Raw genomic sequence first — 20376 nt, forward strand, 5'->3', positions numbered from 1 at the left:
GCACAAAGTGCCTGTTCTTATTGAACAGGGTTCTGGGGACACCTGACAAAACTCAGCACCGGAGTAACCACCTGCTGCATCAAGGACACCCCAATGGCAATGGAGGGTCCTGCTCTGAACACGTGCCATTGGAACAGTGCACGAGTGCCTGATTGCTTGTTTTCCAGAAGGGGTAGGTCTGTCAAATAGCACAAGGAACAGGAACTGACATGACTCACAAGATCCGAGCTAGACGAGGCCGGTCAGAGTGTCTCAGAGATCCAGAAATGAGGGTAATGACAATATTTCCCCCTCCGAAAAGATACAGTGCTTTGTGCTGCGCAGGGATGAAGCAAGGCGTCTGTAAAGAAGGGAGCTTAGAGGTGGAAAGAGAGGAAGCCATAAGGGCTCCTTGACCCAAACAAATATTTAGCCAAGAACTTATATGGAGTAGAACACAGAGGTGGAGAACAGGACCTCTACTGTAAAACTCAAGCCTGAACAGAAGTAGTAAGACTTGAGAAGATCCACTCAGAGCTGAATCCAGACTCCAGACCGTGCAAAGCAAATGTCCTGCAACTTTACTCAGCTGAATGTCGTGCCAAGAGCTGGCCTGCATGGTGACTTACAGTGTTTGGCTCTTCCTGCATCTGGCTCGGGCACATTCCCCAGAGCCAGCAGTTCATTTGGCTCGCTCACACTTCCAGCAGCCTGCCACAATCCAGGTAATCATACACGAGGTCCCCATGCCCTGACAGCTGTACAAAGGGATGCTGTTTGGCTTCAAAGAACAGGCAGGACAACCAACCGGAGAGTAAAATATACAGCAGAAACACACACTTGCAATCCCCCCACACCCCTTTATCACAGGTTATGGCAAGCAAGTCATCAGCTCCGTGGTGACCAAGCCCAGCACAGCAGGGGCACGTTAACAGTGCTGTGGAGGACATCACACTCTGCTGATGGTCACAGGAAATCACAAGCAACAGCAGCAACAGCAGGTGCCAAACAAAACATGTACCTCACTATGTAAGCCCTCAACTTCTAAGCACAGTGCTTCTGGAAAGGGCAAAACAGAAGCCATGGCAAAGAAGACCTTCAGCTGAATGGCCTGAGCAGCTGCAGGTGTGGCAGAGGGCATGTGAGCAGAAAAAGCCACAGGTCTCCTTGCCTGGGAGGAGAGAAAGGAAGGACAGGCTTGCTCTGGCTCTCCCATCACCAGGCAAGTTGCCTTTTTGCCCAGGATGCCAGAGCAGTACCCAGCCACGTACATAAGCCCCTAACACAGACAAGAAGAGCTGCTGTAGACGGAAGCAGCAGCTCAGCTCAATGTGGAGGTGTCAGGCCATCAGACACAGCAGCCTTTAGACAGTTCAATACTGTCATGAATGTAGCTTCCCTTCTAGCACCACCCCACCAGCTTGACTGTCTTCCAATATCAGGAATTCAATTCAAGACCATATTCTCCAAAGTTTAGGAAGAGTGGATTTGCACTCAACCTGAACTGAGAACTGTATGTTGAATCTATCAAGTCACAAAACAACAGAAAGAATAGCCAAGTATCTTGAGAAGAGGACACAAAAAACATGAGGGTTTGTTGGGGTTTTTTATTTTTTTGCCCACTGCCACTTTCTAGCTGATCTTGGTTTTCTTCCTTCTTTCTGTTACCCACCTCCCATCTTAGACATTTAAGCTTCCATCTCTGCTGACCTCACAAGTCCTTCTCGTATCATTCTTGAATATCCACCAATTTCTTTCTCCCTACAGTTGCCCTCCAGGACTACAAAATCTTGCCAGAATGCAGAAGATAAAACACATTGTCGTCAAGTCAGCTTGTCCTTTTAACATATGGCACAGAGTTTTGTTTCATCTCAAACTCAAAGCAATGAAGTTTAGCAGTCAGCTCTCATTACAGTATTGCAGAAGGAGAAATTTTAGGCTCATTAGAAAATAGTGTATTGAAATTTCTGTATTAGATTCATGAACACGGGAAGTTACTTAAAAAAAAAAATCAAAGGCAACAGAAAGACACGTTTCATACAGCCTGAAAGCAATTCTGCCATTTGTTTTAAGCTTTCCAGTAACATAAACATGGTCTTTGAGTTAGCATTTCATTTCAAACAAGTTTAGAAATATGAAACTGTTCTGTGATTGTTCTGTTCCTGTGGACGTTTTTTGTCGGAAAAAGTAAATCTGCATACATATGTTCTCTAGTCAGTGATCACCGATTCCCTAAAACAAAGGGGAAAAAACCCAAGGGCATCAAAAGATGCTTTTAATTACTTCTACGCTATTGATGAGAATCAGATATTTACTCCCTACTGCATAATCTCCATGTGTCAGGTACTGTACAACTCACCAGGACATTCTCTGTCAAACTTGTTTAAAAATGCTTTTGTGTTTTGACCAAATTCTCCACCAAGCTCACACAATAGTTATTAATCAAACAGGGAGAAAATGACATGCAACAGAATAGTTCTGCTGAAATTCATTACAACTGTCATTCCTAAAGCTTCCAGGTACTTCCTGAAAACATCCCCTTCCCTCCATTCCCATGAGATGCAGAGATTTATGAGACACACCTCTGCAAAGGAAACTCCACAGGTAAGCCTTACTCAGATCTTGGCTACAGCTTCACTTAGTCACGAAAGCAAATTTTAGTTAGAATGATTATGCCCAGAAAGATATGGAAAGATGGATTTCTTTTGAAGGCAGTATCCCGTATCAAATCTGTTTCCACCTAGAGCGCAGCTACTTAGAACATTTTGTTCAAACCGAAAAATTTCCAGCCCTTTGATTACAAAGGCAACCTGCCAAGTAAGAGTATAAAATTAGCACATTAGTGCAGTAGTGTCTTCCTTAGTTTGGATGCAGCTTCAGTGCCTCACCCACATGCCATAGTTTTACAGGGGTAAAACTGAGCTAAGAGTAACTAGATTCATTCTTTTCTACTCCAGAGGCTAAGAATCATTTTTACAGCAGTGAAATACAGGTATCAAGCCAAATTATGTCTACTGATGAATAAGTAAGAACAGAGCAGCAGTAAGAGTGCAAAGGCAACCCTAGCACACAAGGAGAACCCTGCTGCAAGAGCCAACAAGCGCCAGGGTAAGGGAGCAGCACCCGACCCTGGCAACCCTTCCTGCTGCGGGGCGTATTGCGGCACAGGTGTTTCCCACTGTGGCTTGCAAGTGCCAAGTCCATTTTTCAAACCCTGGTTGTAACTGCTGCTGACTTTAGAAACATAAGCTATTTTTAAAATGCATCATCAAAAAAAGGTTAAATACAACCTTTTTCCTTTTATTCTCATGTTTGATAAACATTTCAGCAGGCATCTATCCAACTTAAGCAGGCTCTGGGTGAGCACCTGCTCCAAGCTTTGTCCCAGTCCCGGCAGCATGAATTAAATCCACTGCCTGAATTAACAGGCAAACTACATAGTCACTGGAAAGATTTCTCCTATCCATCTCTCAGAGACCCCATTACATCTCCGCCTACCCCCCCGCCCAGCAGATACTGAAATCATTTCGCAGGCAATGCTACTGCACCCAGTGGTTTCCTTCTCTCCAGCTGTAACAAAAGGATGTGGCTGCTGCTATGGAGGTATTGCTGTGGGCAACACAGTGGCCAGAGCAGAGGGAGCGATAACCAGACAGGACAGCATTCCACCGAACAGAGCTCGGAGATGGCTGCTTCAAAGAAGAGCCCAGTATCAGCTCCCAGAGCCTCTTTCACAAGAACTCAGGTAAGAGGGCATCAAACAGTCCCCTTTCCCAGCAAGTGTCTGAGCAACAAGGACTGCTCCCAAGTCTAACTCTCCAACAGCTCATTTATTTGCTTTTATGATCTCTAAAAATATTACTAGGGGTTCAAGAAGTTCTGTCTTTATTTCTCCTCCATCCTTCAGAATAACTTCAGCAAGATGAGTACAATAAACAACATGAATCTGCCTAACATAACTACTCACACACACACTTTAAAACAGCTTTAGCATTTATAAATGTCTGCTCAATCTACATCCCTCCTTTCAAACCAGTAGTGGTCAGTCTCAGATTGCCATCTCCACTCTGCACCAGCACTTGGATGTTCCCCAGTCACTAGATGCACCAGAGCAAACTACATGACCTCCCAACTACAATCATCTTTGTATCTGTTTCAGTAGAAAAAGTAATTTTTCACCCAAATCTACAAATACACTCCTAAACTCTTGCCAATTTTCAGCCTGCTGGCAGAATGGCTGGATTTGTGCCTGCCCTGTTTGCACCACAAGGACTACACCTGACCTGTGTGTGGAGGACAGCTTGCTGTTTCACCTGAAAATGCCCAAGAAAATAAACTGATCCCCTGCACTCACAATCCCAGGCAAATCTTGGGGGAGAATCATCTCAAAAACCAAACCAAGAGGAATAAAAACCCATCCAAAAACCAGAAAGAGCTAGAGCACAATGCAGCAGTTTCCCACAGAGCAGACCCACTTCTCAGAGCCAGTACACATACGAAGAAATTATTTGCCAAGCAACTCAGCTCTTGGGCTGAAATCCAGAGGACAGCTCTGAAAAATCATCCTTCCACCACCAAGTTCCCACCAGCAAGCCTTTCTCCCTAGTTATTTGATAACTTGCATAAAGCCTCAGAGGAGAAGAGAGGTGATGAGAACTTCAGATGATATCCAGCTGTACCCTCCGAGCCTCCCCTCAGCACACACAATGATGAGCCCAAGGCTGAGACTACAGCAAAGAGAGAAGCTCCTGCATGTCCACACTGTTTGCAGATTTGAGTCAGCCAGCAACCTCAAGGTTTGCTTTATTCACAAAACAGGCAAGGAGACCTCCCCTCTCTCTCCAAATTCATAGGACAGGCTTCAGAGCTACTCTCAGCAATTCAGCCTCTGTGCCCAGCAGGCAGGGGCCGGCTAAAGGCTCCAGACAAGCACTCAGCCTGTTCCCAGGGCAGCCCTGGCTGAAGGAAAGACCAACTCTCTCACCTCTCTCACATACCTGTTTGCTCACAGCAGCAACAGTTCAGAAGAGTGACATGACTGGCCAAAGAGAGATGCTCCACCAGCTAAAGTGGGGGGGAGCATTTGCTCCTACAAGAACAAGTGGCTTCCACAGGAGAAGCTGAGGCAGAAATTATCCAGTGATGAAACAAAAGCCTTAAGGAGCCCAAAAAAGCAAAAACATCACTGCTACACAAATGCTTGAAAAGCAGGCAGATACCATGTCCAGAGAAGTATGCAAGTTGTAGAAGAGGTTAAGGGACAGAGTTCTGCTATATCTTCCCCTCTTACAGAGCAAAATTGTAACAAAATAAAAGTCATGACCACTTTCTTCCAGTCTAAGGGGGAACTTGGAACAATACAACTACAATGAAGCTCAGACATGGGTGTCTCTCCTGGATGAACAAAGTACCAAGAAAGAGGAGTCGGGAACACAGAGAAGAGCAGAGAAATCCAAGCAGGGCTGGGTTAGTAAGAGGGTGGAGAGAATCCATAAACTGTACTAAAACTCTAATGAAAGTTGGAGAACCACAAGTAGCACTTAGGAAACTAAAAAAAGGGCTGAGACATACTAAAGGAAAGAAATCTTTTCTTGTAAGTGTTGACTACAGAAATGTTTGGGACAAACCAAGCAAGTAGGCTTTCTCCCCAGAAGCAGGTAATTTTTGGAAGGACAAACAAGGACAACTGCAAAAAAACTGTTTGTTAGGGTGGTCAGAGGGAAAAGGTATAGCAGTGAGCCAAGATGCAAAGAGAAAACAACTTCAAAGCAATTGCTGTGGGAGGTTAAATTAGGTAAGAGTGTATTTTGCTAAGAAAGAAAAGGAGCAGGTGGTAATTGGGAGCATCTCTATAAATGGCCTTATTCCAACAGGAATGACAGTTATGGCACAGCAAATGTTTATAAAATAAAAAAGATCCATTTAAACCAGTGGCCAGAGCATAACTAATTACTGCTGTGATACAGGAAGCCAACAGCTGCAGGGACAAAGAATGCTGGAGCTCAGCCCTCAAAAAGCATACAGGGGCCATCACTCCCTTAAAGTTTGGGTCTCTAGTTCCCTTTGGGCCCCTATAACATGCCATCCTTTGTCAGACATCAACAACAAAAATAACATGAGGGTACAGACTGCTCTTGTTTCTTGAGCATAAAATGCCAAAACACAAGCTTGGGACAAAACAACTTACCAACAAGTTAAAAGGTCTACACCAGTTCATGAAGCACAGAGAGTACCTACGCTAACAGGGTGCAAAAGCAGTGCAATTTTTGAAGGTGTTTACCTTGCCTTAGTCATAATTTTAAGTTTTTACAGCCAGAGTTTAGAAGCGATCTTGTGGTATTTTAAGCCCATGACCTTTGTTTAGTGCATGTCACTTGTAGCAGTACCTATTTTAATGCAAGCTAAAACTTTTAGACTGAGTGGCACAATAGTTTTGCATTGGGAGGCACATGGCTTTACTTCACAGCACTTGATTTTTTAGAAAAGGTTGTGTCAAAACCTACCTTCTGCATCTGCTGCCCCCCCCCCCCAGCCACCACTTACTCATAATTCAGATGTACAAGAGGGGTTTCCCCAAGTCTGGCTGGTGTCAGGGGACTCTTCTGGGGCTAGTTTATTCTGCCAGCCTAAAGAAAGACCCAGAGTTAGGGGTGAGGCCAAATGGCTTCCCCCGCAGAAGCAGCAGAATATCTGGAGTGGGTTTTTTTGTTGTTGTTAAGACTACTTAATCCACACACATTGAGCTGGGTCTGCCTAGCAACAAGTTAGTTTTAAACTTGTATCATCCTACTTGTGTTCCCATGGCTACTGTCATGAACAGTATGGTAGCAGCTGCACAAATCAGCACAAGGGTCCCAGGAGGGACATCTTTAAGATTCCCAGACAGAAAACAATACCAAGAAAGTACAAATGCCTGCCTGCCTTCACAGTCCTTTACTCCTCCCAGAAGCACCTATACCAGCTCCCTCCTAAGGATGGAGAGACATCAGCCAAAGGAATAGATGTGCACACTGGTATCACTGATCATTTTACATTCTTTAGAACAAAAAAGCTTGGGTTACAGATGCGACACTTTTAGCTTCTCACACAGCTGTCGGCAACCTAAACGCAGAACTATCCGCAACTCCAGCCAACAGCACCTGCTACATGGGGCAGTGGGCTCTCAACACGGGGTGGGGAGGAGGTGAAGAATTCCCCATCACCATCTACACAGGGCCAAAACTCAGACCAGTGTTACTGATGAGAACAGGGCATGAGTTTGGACACTCAAAGGTGGGAAGTCAGAGGAAAGAGAAAAAATCTCCTTGCATTTCAATACAAGCTGCACGTAAAGCATTGCAACAAAAGCACTGCTGTTATGTAGACCAGATTTTCCCAGTCCTGTCAATTCAGTTCTTCCAGAGAGAAGGTGATCTCCTACTCAAGAGAGGTTTTTCTTAGTCTTTATCTATCCCCAAGCCCCCTGGTAGAACTAGAATCTCTCTGTACCCTCTCCAGGGACCAGCAGGCATTGTACCCCTGCATGCAAGCCTTGTTTACACATATTCCTTAGGGATTTCTGAACCCAGAAGCCACAACTACGATTACACATTTGTTATGCTGTGCTTTCACACTAGGGTTACAAAGTCTAGAAGGACATCAATTCAAGGTCATATACACTAATAATTATTTTCAATACCAAACATCCAAATCAAAGTCTCTCTTTGAACTAAAGCCCAACCTGGTAAAACATCCAGTCGTCTAAAAGCACATGCACATGCTATCATGACAGGTTATCCCAGATACCTACAGGGAGCAGAACTGAAAAGCTGCAATAGACAGCCACGTGGTTAGACTCCCCTAATTAGACAACTGCACTGCAAAAACAAGCTCTCTCAGGTTAATATTTGTGAAATCCATCCAGGTGAAAAGCATAAAGTTAGGGGAGGGAGCAAGAAAGATTAAATAACTTTAAGGACAAAAAAACCACAACCTTCAACTCCTGCCCGTAAAAGGGCTGGGGAATATTTTTCCAGAGACACACCTAGTTACACACACAGAGTACCTATGAGACCCTACTGATGTCCCCTAGACATACCTGCACAATAGAAGGAGAGGGCTGAAGGGGGAAAAATAGACTAGAATTGCCTCATGAGAGTAGATTTTTGCAATTTTATCACACTACTGCAGCCTCCTCCCCCTGGAGAGGCAACATTTACCAGTACTTCCTTTATGAAATTCAAAGAGCAAGCTGCTGCATAAAGCTGAATTTTTCAAAACACTTGGAAAGGTAGGTTAAACTCACTTGTTTCATCTCAAAACCTTACATGAAAAGTACAGCAAATTTATTGAGTTGGACATACAATACTTAAAGCCAGTCTCATCACAACCAGCTGCATTTCAAAACAATGTAAGGAGCACAAAGGCAGCCCAATTCTCCAGTATGTTAGAGAAACTTTCACTGCCTTCACTAAGGCTGAACACATCCTCTTGCACTTTCAGAAAGCACAAAGTCATCAAAACTTTCATATGGAACAATAAATTAAAAGCTTCTAAATTTTAAAGAAAGAGACACCTAATCTAGCATTCCTTAAAAAGTGCTTTTTATGATCAGGTTTAGCTTACAAATCAACTTTGTATTTTTAAGAACTGAATTTTAAACTGTTATTTCAAGTTTAAACACCTGATGTGGGATTGCTCATCTTGCTATGCTGCCAAGTCAAAGCCTCAAAAGACAAGGTCACCCAGTACAGAAAGAGGTACAGACTTCCTAGGAAAGAGGCATGCTCTAACTACGCCAAAGTTTTCTTTTTTATTTGCTCTCTTTACTCAGCTACTAGTCACCATGTCTCAATCTTACCTTACACTTGGTAAGGGTAAGGCAAGCCTTGGCCACAGCCAGAAATTGCCCTGAGTGAAGCGGGGACTAGCACTAACCACGCTTTCCTGAGGAGGAAGTTACTTCAGATTTACCTGCCTGGCACATATGAAGGAATTGTATATTAAAGTTACAACACAGGTAAATACATATGTGTCCAGCAGAGCACTGTCATCCATACTACGCTGAAGGTATGTGACAGGGCGAGAGCCCACTATAAGCCGCATTATACAGGGCGCCTTGATCACAGAGGCAAAGATTTCCGAGCTAATTATAATGACTAATCACAGGGAGCTCTAAGCCTTCACTTGGCCAAGTCACAGACCTAACCAGGACTGAAAACAAGAGTTTTAAGAGCACCTCATTAAGCAGCAGGAACCAGCTATGAAGAACAAAGCAGTCACTCTACCTAGTATTAATTCCAGTCCAGCCATTAATACATTTGTCAGTACATGAGACAGCTATTACCTCCACATACAAACACTGCATGTGCCAGGCAGGGAAAGAAGCCACAGGCTTTGGCTACACAGAGATTTGTTTGTTTACAACAGCATTAAGGTTTGAGAAGGATGTTCTCGGTGCTATTTGAATAATGAGAAAGCTCCAAAACTGTGCCTTGAAACATGTTTGAGTGGGAGCCGTGCTCACCACTAGAGCACCTCTGCACCCCTTCACAGGACAAGTCAACAGGCTGGGTGAAAGCTGACTGCTGAGCAATGTAGGCTTAAAAATGGTCTCCCTTCAGGCAAGCAGCCCACAGGTGAAAAAGATATGACACCAAATCAACAGCTGTACTGCTGCTGAGGTGTCAGAGGTATGGATAATAAAGTTTCCAACTTGACCACTACTCATCTTTTTCTCCAGGGTGAATTTTAAAAACAGAGGATAAGCTGAAGTGTCAGCATCTACAAGTAAACTTCACTCTGTAGTAGCAGGATTTCAGCCTTTCCTGCCCTGGTGACTGGACCAACAGTACATACCAATGACAGAAAAAGATGAGACAGGCTCATCCACACACCAGCAGAGTTGCCAGCCCAGTAAGGAGATGGTAGGAGTTACCTTCCCGCTTCCACAGGGCTGCTGGACACCAGCCTGACCCTTCAACTGTACCTAAATTCCTACAGAGTTAAAACAAAAACCCAAGGGTTTGGCAACAGTTTCTGGTGGAGTGCCTGTCCAAGACCTTCTCATTTGCTCTGCACTACAGCACATTGACAGAGCCTGTGACCTCTGAGAAGGAGGGCAAGACAAATATAGCCCATGAGGAAGTATGGCACTGAGCTGACTACAACTAGGAGGAAAAGCTCCTCTTCTCCCACCAGAGTTTAAGGGAAAACCTGCAGTACCTAAATTTTCCACCACCTAATTCTGAAAACACACCCTTGTTGGGGATGATGTACATCTCCTCAAACAACAGTGAAAGACCCAAGGCGTGTGTGGTTTACCAAGACACCAGGCAGCCTCTGTCAGTCCAAACACCCTGGGCTTTAGTACATTATGGTTTGGTATTGCTGATTAGATCAAACACCCTCTTAATTCATCCTTCTTTTCCAAAGGGACTGTTGCACTAAGGGAGTTCCAGCCTGCTGAGTTTAAGGCACAGCCATTTGAAGATATGAGATAGCTTTCCAAGATACCAGTATTTCCAGTTTCAGGAGCTGGGTTTTGAATTTTCCACTTGCTTAGATGGAGATCCCAAAGTGTCACCTAAAAAGCACTTTTTTATTTTTTTCTCATCCCTTTTCTGATGAGTCCATTCATCAAAATACCATTTTCTCTACACCCATTGGGTAGTCAGACTACTTGCAAACTATTAGGACTGTGAGGCACAGGACTAGCTGCAAAGAAAGAACCAGAACAAGAAGGCTGGGAGCTGGACTTGTCAAATGTAAGTCATAAAGGGGCTTATAACAACCTCTTGTTAAAGGGTTACAGTTCTGATTGTGTAAGTCAATAGGTGCCTCTGCCCAGAACCCCATGAAGTAGCTGATGATACAACCTAATAAAACATGGCCTTTACAACCACCAGAGAAATATAACAGTTCTAGGGGAATCAGACACCCATGGGCTGTCCCAATATTATACTTTCAACCTTTGAACCTAAATAGGCAGAGGGTAGGCACGTTTTAACAGCCAGAGTTGGATGGATGTATTAGCTCCCTCCCCTAGCACATGGCCACTCCACCACTTCCATACAGTGATCAGGCACTCCAGATAAGAGACAGCAGAGACTATCTTGGGGCTTTTTTTTAAACTCTTCTTAGACACAACTACACTGACAAGGTTTCTCACTATAGTGAAAAGGGTTGCTGGTTTCTTTTTTTTCCCCCTTCATTTTCTGGCAATACTGAAATAACACAGTCTTCATCACAAACGAAGGCCTGGGAATACCAACTGTTTGTGCAGGAGCACACAGTGCAGCTAACAGTGTGGAGCAGAGAACAAGCTCCTCAAGGATTAGTGGCATTCTGGCAGTGAGCACCTACCAACAGGCTTTTCTGAACCGAGGGGTGAAAGCACTACAGGTGGATTTCCTTCCACCATTTTTACTTACTTTAACTGTTACAGTATGAAACCAAAAAACTGGGAAGACAGCAACATTGCAAGTAAGGGATTGAAGTCTACCAGCTGACATACATCCCAAATTTGCATTTCCACAAGACGCTGTTGAGTCAAACCTGCTTTTCCTCATCTGTTTCTACTGGAAAGAGCCCCAGAAGCTGCTTTCCAAAGATGACCGACACAACCAACGTCCAAAGATGCAAGATGTGGCTTGTATTTTTACTGCCATTGCAACAAATAAGGAAATCTAAAGTTGTAATCCTACAAAGGAGAAAAAAAAGTTCATCTGCCTTCAATATAAGTCAAAATTTTGGAATAACTGTTCTCTTCAGGGAGTTATTTAACACTCCTCAAAATTATGGAAGCTTTAATCTTTAGTGAAATTCACTGGCTGTGTTAAAGTGCTCACTAATGTTTTCTTCCTCCTATTTTCAGAGTTCCAATAGCATAAATTAATAAGCAACAAATAAAATGGTCAAGTACAGTATCAGTGCTTCCCCATATGAAAGATTTTTATTCAGCTTTAGGATATACAATGTTTCCTTCCACTAAGTTTTCCTATTAACAAGACATGTGGGTTTCATTTGTATGGATTAAAAGAACCATAATAGTCTGCCTCTCCAAAACCTTCCGTGCCTCAGTTTCAGAACTCACAAGAAATGCTGACCTACCAATATCAGCCTTCATTTAACACACAGAATTTTGGGCTGGCAAATAATTGATTCTGAGCTCTAATAAGAGAAGAAATAGCAGACACAATAGCAATTTTTCATATTACATCTGTGAACTCAAGGCCAAACAGTGAAGCATAGCTGAAGTGCAAGTTTTACTGAGTCTAGTGAGCTCTGGCATGGGATTTTCAGCCCAAGAAGTTTTCCCTATTCTTCTCCCAAGTTGAACTGGCTTGTTTAATACACACACTGCCTCTGCAAAAGCCTTGTCATTACTGCACAGCTACTCATATTATGCAAATAATAATAAAGGTGTTAAGTACTGTAACAATAATAACAGACCTGTAAGATTTTGAGATAATAAAAGAAGTGGGATCAATGTGGTGAGAATGCACTTTCCCAAAATATGGGGAGATTGGGATGGGTAAAAAGGATAGCAACATTAAATTTAGTGAAGAACCTACAAGCTCTGCCAGCTCATGGAATAGGCCTTGCCACCATACAGAGATTTACTAAAGGAGCTGTGAGTAAGAACCACCTCCTACATAGGATTCCAGCCATGAGCATTTTTACAGTCAAAGAATCACATCAGGCCCTTCCTTGGCCACTGCCACAGCAAGTTTTAGCCGCAAGGAATATTACAAACTTACACCAAGGTATTTTAATTCAGAGTGTGAACTTGTCATTTTCTGGTTCCAAGGAAAAAGTAAAAACAAAGCTGCACAACCCTTAACCCTTTTCCCTATACTCTGGTAAAACAAGGGAGAGACAAGAACTTTCTACCCTTCTCCATGCTAACTAAAAGAGGATGAAGTCCCTTCACTTCCTAAATTTACGCAACCACTGAGAACACTCTCTTCACTTACAGGCCATACCATGCAATAGTTTTTTGCTCTTCTCTGACTATTTAATTCATGATACTCAGATCAACATCCCACCACTGCCTTGCTCTACCTCTCTTTTCTATTGCAGCTGCACAGAAAAGGATTTCAGACCTTTCAAAATTTTCCTAACTTCACCACTCTTTGCAGCAGCTCACATGTGGCTGAGAAGTGAAACAAAATTAAATGCTTTCTCTGCCCCTCTGCATGGGGACAGAGGAACTCCCACGTAAAATGCTGATGTAAGAATAAGCAGTTACAGATACACCTCAGCCAAACCCGAGGTATAACTGAACATTAAGTTTAAAAAAAACAAATACACACAAGGCCTGGTCTGTGTTATTTTCCCCTCAGACACAGTCAGAGCAGCATGAGCACTCCACATTTTACCAGCCAGCTAACCTGAAGGAGAAAGCCTCCACAACTCAACAACAAACAATTTTCAGGCTTTAGGATCCTTTGGTCAACCAGTCACTAAAATTTTTAGTGAGAGGCAGACACAGTATCACTGCACTCTGATAACACTATTTCAATCTAACTTTTGATGTCGCCAGCGAGACAGGACAACTTAATAGTTTTAGTCAAAAGGTCTTAGTGCAGCATGTTAGGCTTATTTAGGGTTTTGTTTCTTAAAGAGGGAAACAGAAGAGACATAACAAATGAACTTAATGCAGCTTTTAGCCTTTAGGACCAAGAAGAGATGACAAAATTCAGGGAACAACGTGGCATTGCAAAATGATTCCTGGGTAATTCCACAAGACAGGAAACAAACTTTTCCATACACAAGCAGACAAAAGTTCACCCCAAACTTCTTAACTAAAAGGTATACTTTCCAGAAACAGAAAAAAAAACCCCAGAGGCCAGTAAAGGAAGATCTGATGTCCATTCAGGTCATCAGAAGACTGGTCATTTACTTTGGGTGAACCTACTATGAGCTTTCTGTATTACACTATGTACTCAAACACAATCACCTGCTGATCCCGTGTTAGGGTACAGATTACTCAGAAAAAAATTTGTTTCTTCACATCACACACTCCCCCCTCCCTTCCACTCCACATAGCACAGAAAGCAATAACCTTTGTATAGGTCACTGTATGTCTGTAAGTTTAAACCAGAACAATGTACATCTCAGTACACAACGGTGAGGAAGCGGCTCACAGTATTTTTTCCCCCTCCATCTATTATGTTAGATAAATGGATTGCTCAAAAGAGCGTAATTCACCAGGGTGACCAAAAAGCCCAAGTATTGTTGTGATACGTGGCTGATAAGTCAGTGTGATGCACGTCGTGTGTTACAGAAATGCTGCGTTTGACCTACAGATTGAAAACCAGTGTCAACTGCTGCCTAGCTAACAGCTCCCCCTTCCTCACCCTCCCTTCTCCTCCTCCTCCTCCTCCCCCCTGTCCGCCCCCTTTTTCCTCCTGGTCAAACAAGAAATGGACCTCCCTTGTATCTTATTTTGTCAAGAAAAAGAAGGGGGAAAGGAGTGGGGAAAAATTATTCTGTAAATGAATACAAGTAATAATGAACTTAAGAAAAAAAAATCCTCTTTGCCCTCCCCCCACCCTGAGACCTTAACAGTTAGGAACAGACATATATATTTAGTAACAAAAAAGGCATCAAACATTAGTGCACAGTCTGAGGATGACCCACGATAAATCTCTTTCCTGAGTCCACACAATAGCAACTCTCAGGATTATTCGATAAGGAGACACTGTGGCTTTCCACACCATTCTTTTTGTTTTAGTGTGAGAGGTGCAGAGGATTCAATTAAGTTTGGGCTGGGCAAAGGGACAACTCCAAACGCTAGGATCTCCAAACAGAAGGAGGGTTTTCACTAGCTACAACCTCCACTTACAAAGGAACAATACAAAAAAAAAAAAAAAAAAAAAAGCAAGCTTAGATTTCAAACTAAAGAGGTCAACAGCCTGTCTTTCTATACACGGAGATACATCAGTACAACAGTGCTTCCAGCACCTGCCTTTCAGCACAGCCCCAATTCCTTTGTTTGCTCAAAATTTGCTTCCATACCACTTTAAATTAGCTTACAAAGAACCGCAGCAGAATAGCTGGAACACGAAACAATTATTTTTTTCTTTTGGAGGACAGAGGCAACCAGCTTCTTAGGAAGAGAGAAAATTAAAATACAGACCTAAGTCACTTCTAAATACCTTCGAAAAAAAATTATAATTATAACTTGATGTCTTCTAGTTCCACCCCTATCGCTGAGGCCACAGAAACACGAGTTTGAGAGGGTAGAACAAACAAAAAAAGAAAGAAAAACAAACAAAAAAAAACCCGACCAAAAGAAAAAAAGAAAGAAGAAAAGAAAGAAAGAAAGAAAGAAGAAGAAAAAAAAAAACCCACCCAACTGCCATCTCCTGCCTCCTCCAGTCCTGCCAGCTTCCCTGTTCCTCCCTGCCTGCAAAGCGCCCTCTGGAAAGCATCGAGAGTTCTTTTATCAACCGTGTGCGCTGGGGAAGGGGGGAGGAAGGGGAGGGGGGGGGGGGTCCTTGTTCTTGCTCTGGGTGTTTGAGACTGGAATTAAGGAGAGATCATTTTTGGACCCGATGAGCAGAACCCGGGGGAGGCGGGGGGGGAGTACCCCCGCTCATCGGGAGGGGTCCAAAGCACTGGATGAGGGGGAGGAGTTGCCCCCCTTAAAATATAATAAAGACTTACCGGGGTCGAAATCAGGGACCACCGCCTGGTACTGCGGCCCGACCCTCATTCCGCCGCCAGCTGAGGGAGGCAGAGGGAGAAGCGTTACCCGCGTGGGCCCGAGCGGCCCCTAAGCCCCCCCCCTAAAAAAAAACCCACCCCGCACCCGCTCCTCACCGTGCTCCTCATCGCTGGACGACCCCGAGCTCCCCTCCTCCCAGGAGTTCACGCTGCTGTTGCCGTTGGGGGCGGCGGATAAACTTTTGCTGCCGCCGTTGTTGTTATTATTCGCCCCGGCGGCGTTCTGGTTCCTGCCCCGCCGTTTCCCCGAGACCTCCGGGCCCTTCTCGATCATGGCTGGCATTTAGGGGAGGAAGGGGAGGGGGGGTGTGGAGAAGAAGGGGGGGGGGGGGGGGAGATCAGAGTTTAAAAACTGCGGGGGGGGGGGCTGTAGGAGGCGCCAAGGGCGGGCGGGAGCCGGGGCGGGCCGGGCCGGTACGCGGCGGTGGCGGCGCTGCTACATCCCCCACCGCGATCGCCCCGAACTTTGAGGCTCATCCCAGCCCTGCGCTGGGACTCCGCTCAACCTGCGCTGCTGCCCGCGGCCAGCCCCGCCTCCCCCCGCTCCTGCCCCTTCCCATTGGCCAAACCTACATTTTGGGAGGCCATCCCGCCCGCCCATTGGCCGGCGCCGCCTGTCCATCGCGGCGGCCCGGCGCTTCCGTTCGCTGGGCGCGGTGGAGGCGGACCGCCGGCCGTGTGTGTGCGGGCTCCGGGATCTCTCCGCCCAGCGATGCCTCTGCTCCGCGCTCCTCTGCTCCGAGCGGAGCGGGCGGGAGGCGGGGCCGCACCCCCCACCGGGGAGCCCCTCCCCGGCCGCTTCCCCGGCTCGGCCCCGGTTCCGCCGCCCTGCCGGGAACTCGGACCCGGGAGGAGCGTGGCGAGGGACTACTTTGCCCCCCCTCCCCATCCGCCTCCCCTCTGGCGGAAGGTTACGGCGTGGTTTGAATGGGATTCCATACAAAGCTCAGTTGCCCGAGGGAAGCCGAGCCGGGCAGGGTCGGGGGTCTGTGCTTGGTGCGTTCAGGACGGCTCCCGCCAGCAGCAGTGGCTAGAGTCCGACGAGGGGACGGGGTCCCGGTGGCCAGGAGTGGCCTGAGGAGAGATGGGGGCGGCCCGACCGAAGCGGTGCCGAGAGTGTGGGACAGTGCCGGGGTCGGAGAGACCCGGGGAAGCGCCAGCAGCCAGCCGGAAAGCGGGCACCGCACGGACGGGGCCCCGGTGCAGCCTCGTCAGCTGGGCGCTGCCAGCTGCCCCCGGGGCAGAGCCGCCCTCAAGGGTTTCGCTCGGTGCCCAGGAGCCGCCCTTGCACCGGGCGGCGCCCCAGGTCCCCTCAAGAAACTCCCTGGTTGCCCCTTGGCCTGCCGGGGCTCTTGTACCGAGCCGGGCTCCGCGCTCAGGGCCCGGCCGTGCAACAGATCCCGCGCCCCGCATTCCCGGTGGCGCGCCCGGCTCTCCACGCGGCCCCGGAGGCGGAGCCGGCACGGAGCCCTCCCGGCGGGGCGGCCGCGTCCCACGCTCCGTGCCTTCCCCGGCGTGACCCGGCAGCGAGCGGGGGAACAAAAGGGGCAGCGGCACCGCGTTCCCTTCCCTCGGCACACGAGGCTCCAGCCGGGAAAACCGGCGCGGCGAGGGGGAACACTGCTGGGTGGGGAGAAGGGGGCGTCCAGCCCCGCCGTAGCTAAAATGGGCAACCAAAGTCTATCCAGACCGCTCGCTGTTATTTGCTACTCGAACTGTACATCAGGCTGAGGCAGCACAATGCGCGGTCATGGAAAGCAGCTTGTGGGGTGTGTCTGCTATTTTCATTCAAATTAACTTCTGTAGCAAGTTTTTTTTTTATTGGCCCGGGCAATTAAAAGTGCCATTTGACTAGCAGCGGTTATCTCGTATCAGCCAAACTGTCTCCAGCCACTCCCCGCCTCCCTCTGCCATTTTAATCCAAGAGAATTTGCACAGGGGGAGGGGGAAAGAGCTGCTGAGGGAGAGCCATCGTCTCCAACCCTGGCCTTACCCTTCCTTCTCTATGTTGTGCCTAAGATTATCAAAATTATTTCACGTCTAGGGAGTAGTTTGGAAAGGATCCTGAATATTCACACACTATTTTCGCCATTAAAATTATGGAAAGAAATATGTTTTTGAAGTGCGTGGTAGTCTGTTTCAGCATACTGTGGTCTTTACAATATCTCCTTTCCCATCTTCACTTGGTATGTATGTTGTGCCTACGTAGATATGCAGTCGGTTTCCTTCATTTACACATGCATGTACCTGTGAGTATTTATTCACTCAGTTATCTACCACTGAAAAAATAAGCTTATTTTCCGCTACATAAAAATAAGTACATACATAAAAATAACTTTTTCTGTCTCACAAAACTAACATTTATAATGGTGGCTCTTGATCCCACACTCGTTGAAAATATCAGTTCTAAATCAGAGGAGTAATTAGTGATGCTCTTAAACCCCAGTGCTGACAGCCACAAATATTTCCCGGTGCAAAGTGTATTAGTTCTGTAGCAGAGAATACATTTTCATGATGACAGGAATGCAAACATGGCTGAGTGTTCATTATCCTTCTCTGTACTCGAAGATTTCTACTCCAGAAATGCAAGGGCAGGAAGGGAACACCTGATCTTTCATTTTAAAATGAGCTTTGAAGGTCCCAGTACTGAAGGAAGAAAAAAAAAGGCTCACCCAAGACTCAGGCTGAAGCATACCTGAACTTGAACTTGAACCTGAGACCACAGATGACATTTGGAAACGTGTGTACAGCTGAGACACACATACTTGTGCACGGTTTTGCAAATTTGGGCCTAATTTTGGTCTTCCTTCACTTCCTCCCTCCGTCCTCCTCTCCTCATGGCCATTACCCACTTAGGCCCCAGGATTAAAATCTTAAATCAATCATCTAAATTATTTATAACACAATTTCCCTCATTTGAACTGTTGAAACAACATTTACTGCCGGCACTTCACCACAGTTTGCCTTTCCCAAAGCCCTGGCCCCACAGCCTCTCCCAGAAGCTGGGTTGAGCAGCTCCATCCTGTCAGAGTGGGCTGGGGAAGCAGCACATTCCCTGCGTCCCCAATACTTGGCAGTGCCATGAGGGATGCCACCCTTGCCGAAGCCATCCCCCAGGTCAGCCAGGCACACTCTGCCCCTCCTGCCTGCTCACCAGGCTGCTCCTTGACCCCAGCAGAAGATAAGCAGGTGCCCAGGAACAGCAGCAGATCCATGCCTTCTCCCTTGGCTGCCAAGGGCTGTGTGTGTGCCCTGTGCATGTGCGTGTGTCCCCAGAGCAGGAAGTCTCAGCGTTGTCACCGTCACAGTCTGTTTGCACCTGTCACAGCTGTTGTCCCAGGCCAACAACACCCTCTTCATCCACAGCAGGGCTGCTCTTCAATTTCCAGCCTTTCTGCAGAAATTCATGAGCCCTGAATACAACAGCTCTGATGCTGATGGAGCTTTTTATTTCTAACCATTGAGAAAATTTTTCCTGTTGGTTTTTGCTTTCTGAACACTGGTGTTGGGTTTCTTTATGCTTCAGCTAAAAGCCTGAATTTTTGAGAGTGTCCCAAAACAGCACAACAGATTTTGGTGTTGTTCTTGAAGGAAACTTTGAAAAATTGTTTTCTGGCCATAAACAAAACTCTTTGCAGAGTGTAGGCGAGAGTGTACACAGAGACCATACACAAAATAGAGAATTGTGTTTTATTTTTTAGCAGCAGCAGTGAATACACTTTATGCAGCCTCTAACTAATGCCAAAAGAGCAACAAATTCTACTCCTCTGGCTCACAGTGCTTGCTCTGGAGAAAACCTTTGTTAAAACTTCATTTTTTTTAAGTTCTGCAAAGTGGGAGAGATGGGGAGGAAACCCTTTGAGCACTACGAGAGCCTCTGGCAGGTACAGGGTCTTGTTTACCTGGATCAAAACTTCATTTAGACATGTCAGGCCATGATCCCACACTTGGCTGCACATACCTGTATGTCCTGCTGAGGCTCTTCAAGAGGAATTTCGTGTATGATCCGCAGCAGATGCTGTTATGTAAAGCAGGGATGGTATTTTCCTTGCACCTGAGCTTGGCTGCAACTTCTGGACAATACTGTAATGTAGTGGTTAACTTGCTCACCTGTTTAGATATAGCAAAAAGAGGAGAAAAAAAAGTCTCTTCCTTATGAAGACAGCGTCACCGTTGTGCATATACTGTGGCCTAACAGGTTGGACCAGGCAGGACTGTAATTTAAAAAAATTTCTTGAAATTTGTTTCTCTTTGTTAAGGGGAAAAACACCTCTCCTTGCCAATTTTTAAATGAAAACTTTTTGTACTGTCATTAACCCTGTCAGTGCCACAAGTAAAATACAGATGAAGTAGAAATGCAGTCAGGATGCCCAACAACTGAGCAGCTTTTATTCCCTGGATGAAAAGAAGAGTGTCTTCTGCCTCTTTCTTGGCCTCCTTCCTGCCCAGGTGAGTGTTTCAAGCCTGTTCCCAGGACAGCAATGCTCATCGTGCATCCTCAGGGCTGCTAGTTTTTGCAACAAAGGGTTACAAGAGCTAAAACCCTTCCCATTAGCTGGAGCTGTAGAAAGCAGCTCTCTCACCTCCTTCATACTGTATTTTCCTTGAAAACAGCCATGCTAAAAATGCTTACCCCAGTGAGAACGTGCATGTGTTTACACAAGTGCGTATATATGTATGTAT

At 45.9% G+C, this 20376-nt stretch overlaps 1 protein-coding gene across 2 annotated transcripts in view; it reads right to left on the reverse strand.

Moving 5' to 3' along the window:
• Window positions 1–16338, reverse strand: part of RCOR1 (REST corepressor 1) — an 84237-nt gene extending 67899 nt beyond the window's left edge. The window contains exons 1-3 of one of the 2 annotated variants that reach the window (XM_032111509.1): window positions 16267–16338; window positions 15790–15969; window positions 15634–15693 (exon numbers count right to left, since the gene is read on the reverse strand). In XM_032111509.1, the coding sequence (XP_031967400.1) occupies window positions 15634–15693; window positions 15790–15969; window positions 16267–16315 (289 nt within the window). In that variant the 5' untranslated portion in view covers window positions 16316–16338. Of the gene's footprint in view, window positions 1–15633; window positions 15694–15789; window positions 16013–16266 lie in introns of those variants that run through there. The other variant, XM_032111510.1, reaches the window with a different exon arrangement.
• Between the last annotated feature and the right edge of the window lie 4038 nt (window positions 16339–20376).

This window comes from Corvus moneduloides, chromosome 6 (genome assembly GCF_009650955.1).
Source record: "Corvus moneduloides isolate bCorMon1 chromosome 6, bCorMon1.pri, whole genome shotgun sequence".
Classification (NCBI taxonomy): domain Eukaryota; kingdom Metazoa; phylum Chordata; class Aves; order Passeriformes; family Corvidae; genus Corvus; species Corvus moneduloides.